At 43.9% G+C, this 5,213-nt stretch overlaps 1 protein-coding gene across 1 annotated transcript in view; it reads left to right on the forward strand.

The window, feature by feature from the left end:
* The window catches only part of CENPS (centromere protein S), a 12,512-nt gene extending 8,205 nt beyond the window's left edge, over nt 1–4,307 (forward strand). Inside the window, exons 4-5 of the mRNA XM_017503853.2 lie at nt 2,186–2,252; nt 3,770–4,307. Of these exons, the coding sequence (XP_017359342.1) occupies nt 2,186–2,252; nt 3,770–3,910 (208 nt within the window). The 3' untranslated portion in view covers nt 3,911–4,307. The remainder of the gene's footprint in view (nt 1–2,185; nt 2,253–3,769) is intronic.
* Nucleotides 4,308–5,213: the final 906 nt, after the last annotated feature.

Raw genomic sequence — 5,213 nt, forward strand, 5'->3', positions numbered from 1 at the left:
TTTTGAGACAGAGTCTCACTCTGTCATCCAGGCTGGAGTGCAGCAGCTCAAGCTCGGCTCACTGCAGCCTCAGTCTCCTGGGTTCAAGCGATTTTCCTGCCTTAGCTTTCCGAGTAGATGGGACTACAGACACGTGCCACCACCCTGGCTACTTTTCGTATTTTTAGTAGAGACAGAGTTTCACCATGTTGGCTAGGCTGGTCTTGAACTGTTGACCTCAGCCTCCCAAAGTGCTGGGATTACAGGCATGATCCACCACACCTGGCCAGAGAATACATATTTAAATTCTGACTAATCAATTCACCTGCAGACTTTGGAAAGCAGCTGCTAACCTGAGTTGTGAATTTCTTTTTGCATTGGGGTGATCTCGGCTCACTGCAGCCTCCATCTCCCAGGTTCAAGCCATTCTCCTACCTCAGTCTCCCGAGTAGCTGGGATTACAGGCACCTGACACTGTGCCTGGCTAATTTTTGTATTTTTAATGGAGACATGGTTTCCCTGTGTCAGCTAGGTTGGTCTCAAACTCCTGACCTCAAATGATCCGCCCACCTCAGCCTCCCAAAGTGCTGGGATTACAGGAATGAGCCACTTCACCTGGCCTGAGTTGTGAATTTCTTTAGCTTTGAAATCTCTAGTCTCCTAGTGTTGTTAACAATCAAACAATTTGAAGAAGATACATATTTTATAGGAAATAAATTCTAGGAACATTTGGGAATCATCTTTAAAGCCTGTGTTACAAAGCGTATTATGTGAAAAATTGCTTTTTATTGTCCCTAGCTAGAGTAATTTTCTGGAGTTGGAGGTTTGACTTAGGAGAGTCTGTGATACGCAGTGGCTGGCAGAGGATGCCCCGCCCCTCCACTGAGGGCCTTAGTGCAGAGATAGCTGAGGCCACGCTGAAGTGGTGGAGAGGACTGAGAACATTGTTTACTAAACACTTTCTTGTAAACAGATAAGTTCACTCTGTAAACAGTTCATTATGCCTGTTCCCTTTACCTACTCCTTTTACTGTACTTTAAGAAGAATGTAAATACAGACAGAGCAACCTGGCTGTGAGGTTGAGACTGGGCCACACTGTCCATGGGCACTTAATATTCTCCACCCAGAACATCTGTGGACTGGCCTCATTCTTTGTGGCTTCTGTTTCTTTCCTGTGTTCCTTGCAGGTTGCTAATTAGAAAGTTGTCTCTTGAAGTGGGTATTATCTCATGACAAGCAAATACTGTCAGTCATGATGAGATGACATGTGATATTTGTATATCAATATCAGTATCATATGCAGAATGTGAAGGATTAATTTGGCCAAATTATGGAGAGTCATTTCTGTGTGGATTTATCTTTTACCTCCGCAGTTGTTGAGTGGGGACTCACCGTGTGTGCTGGCCACTTTGCTAGGTATTAAGGATGCAAAGATTTCTATTCCTGCTTGCAAAGTACCTGTGTATTTTGTGGGGAGGTTAGAAATGGCAAGAAAGAGTGTAATTGGAATAATATATTAAATAGAGCTTATTGTCTCAAACTTTCTTTCCCAGCAAAGATAAGAGGACTAGAATGAGAATTTGAGTCCAACTTGTGAGTAAGAAGCAGACTCCAGTTTAAATGATGTTCTTTGTTCTACCTGGGTTATTGGGGAGGGAACCCATTAATTACTTGTTGGGAATGGGGCATTAGGAGGCATCTGCATATGCTTTTTCCTGTAAGTTAGCCCTTGGAGAAGGGCAGGATCTTGATGGAAGTAAAGCCATGCTTTGTGGAGATTCTCTTTGTTCTTCTGCTTCCTGTCTGTTTAAGCAGGTGCTCTCTGTATTGTGAGGCTGATTTTCTCTGCACTACAGTTGTACACTGACCTTCTTGCTTTTTCTGTGGCCTTAGCTGTGACCAAGCAAGCCACGTTTGGAAGGGCTCTAAGCCCTCAGCCCTCCTGTCTGCATTTTTACTCTTCGGGTACCCTTGGCCCTAAACGGAGGTGGAGAGATGGGCCTCCGCTTTCTCCATCTCTTTACTTAATTGGGGTCTCAGGAACTTCACTAATTTTTGTGTCACTTTTGCTTAATGCCCTTTATCTAAAAGGATGGGCTACTTAGAGATCCCTGCTGGTTTGAAGTCTGACCGTGAACTTCTGTGTTTCATCAAAACTTTAAATAATACCAAACATTTTGGTGACTTGTTTCTGCCCTTTCTGCAGACATGCAAGAAGAACCACAATTAACACTGAAGATGTGAAGCTCTTAGCCAGGAGGAGTAATTCACTGGTGAGAGATGAATTTCTTTCCTCACTCCCCTTTCCCATCAGAATACATTATTCCCAATTAATCACTTGAAGCCATGAAGTTATTCCCCAGGGCACCTTGCATTAAAAACTAGAGATGGTTGAACCATTCAGACCTGCCTGTAATTTACAGTCTGGCTTTCATTATGATGGATTTTGCTAAGCCAATTTGAAATTTTCTAATCAGCACTCTCTGGGTTTTATAATTTGCCTTTTCTGTAATACCGCAAAACTTTGGTCCCATGTTTCATTTACAACATGATGTCAGAGACTGGTCACAGGCTAGAGTCTGTAGGGATAGTTTTGTTACTGTGTTCACAATTCTCTGAATGGGCCAGGTATGGAAGGAGTTTCTGTATGGCTGCATATGCAGAAAAAAGCACGTTTTCCATCTTTTCAAGTCCAGAAATCATTTTGACTAAGCCTCCGTTGTTCAGGTGAAGACTCGGAAATGCACTGGTCATCCCGGGCTAGTGCTCTGGCCAATGGCAGAGCCAGGCCTGGGACATTTCCTGATTGAGTCTCATGCTAGATGCTAAAGCACTGGGGGGCCCTCGTGTAATTCGGGCATCATGAGGGCCAGGGCTTTTGTCTCTTTGTTCTCTGCTCCTTCTGTGTTGCCTACAGTAGTCCTGGCACACAGGAGGGGCTCAAGAAATCGTTGTTGAATGAATGAATTTGTATAGCAGTTTACGGGAGCTTTTCCAGATACTATTTAATGCTCACAGCTTTTTTTTTTTTTTTTTTAATTTTTATTTGAGACATGCAGTCTCTCTGTGTTGCCCAGGCTGTTCTTGAACTCCTGGGCTCAAGCAGACCTCCCAGCTTGGTTTCCTAAAATGCTAGAATTACAGGCGTGTGCCACAATTTTTTTTTTTTTTTTTTTTGAGACGGGGGTCTCACTCTGTCACCCAGGCTGAGTGCAGTGGTGCAGTCATTGCTCACTGCAATCCGGTCTCCTGGGCTCCTGTGATCCTCCCACCTGAGCCTCTTAAGTAGCTGGGACTACAGGTGCATACCACCACGCCCAGCTAATTTTTGTATTTTTTGTAGAGACAGGGTTTTACCATATTGCCTGGGCTGGTCTCAAACTCATGGGCTCAAATGATCTGCCGCCTTGGACTCCCAAAGAGCTGGGATTACAAGTCTGAGCCACTGCACCCGGCCACAACTTTTAATAACAACACAACTTATTGGCTGGGTTCAATGGTTCACGCCAATAATCCCAGAAATTTGGGAGGCCAAGGCAGGAGGATTGTTCGAGCCCGGAAGTTTGAGACCAGCCTGGCCACATAGTGAGACCCCCATATCTACAAAAAACTTAAAAGAAAAAAAATTGAAGCTGTATTTAATTTTAAGAAATATAACCCAGGCGTTTCTGTCCAAGTTCTTTGAGTCAACGGTGGTTGTGGAGGGTTTAATTTTGTTTATTTGTTTTTTTAGGTTTGTAGCAGGATTACAACCAGTTATAAATACAGATTTTTTTGTGTGTGTGTATAGCTAAAATACATCACAGACAAAAGCGAAGAGATTGCTCAGACTAACCTAGAGCGAAAGGCACGGAAGAAAAAGAAGTCAGAGAATGGAAACCACAATTCAAGAGAGCTGGCCGAGGCTGGAGTAGTGGAGAGTGAGAAGTGAAGTCTCCTGCCGCTTGGAAAACGCAGCCTTCCACAGAGAGAGCGGCCTGGAAATGCATACAGCTGCAAAGGAAACTTTGAAGGGATAAGTAGTGATTACAAAGAAAAAAAAGGCTAAGGTGGCTTTTTGTGCTGAATTCTCCACATTGTTAACCGCAAAAGCTAGTTTAAGAGGACAGGAAATTCATAAGCAAAATACTCCTGGGTCTCATTTCAGCACATAAAAATGGTATGTAATTCAATAGTATATATTGGAAATTATATATCTTGCAATTAAAATTGTGTGAGCAATTAAACATGGTTGACTTTTTCAAGCAAAAATCAGTTATTCATCTTTTGATGTGGTTTTCTAGGCTAAATGACAATCTCTGAAAGATGAATAAAACTGAATTTATTTAGCTTTTTGGGTTACTAATTTTTTTTCTTTTTTTGAGATGGAGTCTTACTCTGTTGCCCAGGCTGGAGTGCAATGGTGCGATCTCAGCTCACTGCAACCCCTGCCTCCCAGGTTCAAGCAGTTCTCCTGCCCCAGCCTCTTGAGTAGCTGGAACTACAGGTGCATGCCACCACACCCAGCTGATTTTTGTATTTTTAGTAGAAACAGGGTTTTACCATGTTGGTCAGATTGGTCTCGAACTCCTGACTTTGTGGAACGCCTACCTTGGCCTCCCAAAGTGCTGAGATTACAGGTGTGAGCCACCGCGCCCAGCCACTGGTGGTGTTTTTAAAAACATGCCGCCTATGGTCACCAGGTTAAAGGGTGTGTGTTTGGGAATGGCCCTTTTCACTTTTTTTTTTTTTCTCCTTTTTTAAGACAGAGTCTCGCCCTGTCCCCCGGGTTGGAGTGTGGTGACTCGTTCTTGGCTCACTACAACCTCCACCTCCTAGGTTCTAGCGATTCTCCTGCCTCAGCCTCCCAAGTAGCTGGGACTACAGGCGCACACCACCGTGCCTGGCGAATTTTTGTATTTTTAGTAGAGACGGTTTCACCATGTTGGTCAGGCTGGTCTCGAACTACTGACTTTGTGATCCACCCACCTCAGCCTCCCCAAGTACTAGGATTACAGGTGTGAGCCACTGCACCTGGCCCCATTTTCACTTTTTAAAGGTGATTTTCTTTAGCAACAGTTTCTGTTACTTTTTTTTTTTTAATTGCATTTTAGGTTTTTGGGGTACATGTGAAGAACATGCAGGATTGTTGCATAGGTACATACATCGCAATGTGGTTTGCTGCCTTCCTCCCCATCACCTATATCTGGCATTTCTCCCCATGTTATCCTTCCCCAACTCCCCACCCCCTGCTG

Source organism: Cebus imitator, unplaced genomic scaffold, assembly GCF_001604975.1.
Source record: "Cebus imitator isolate Cc_AM_T3 unplaced genomic scaffold, Cebus_imitator-1.0 Scaffold15, whole genome shotgun sequence".
NCBI lineage: Eukaryota > Metazoa > Chordata > Mammalia > Primates > Cebidae > Cebus > Cebus imitator.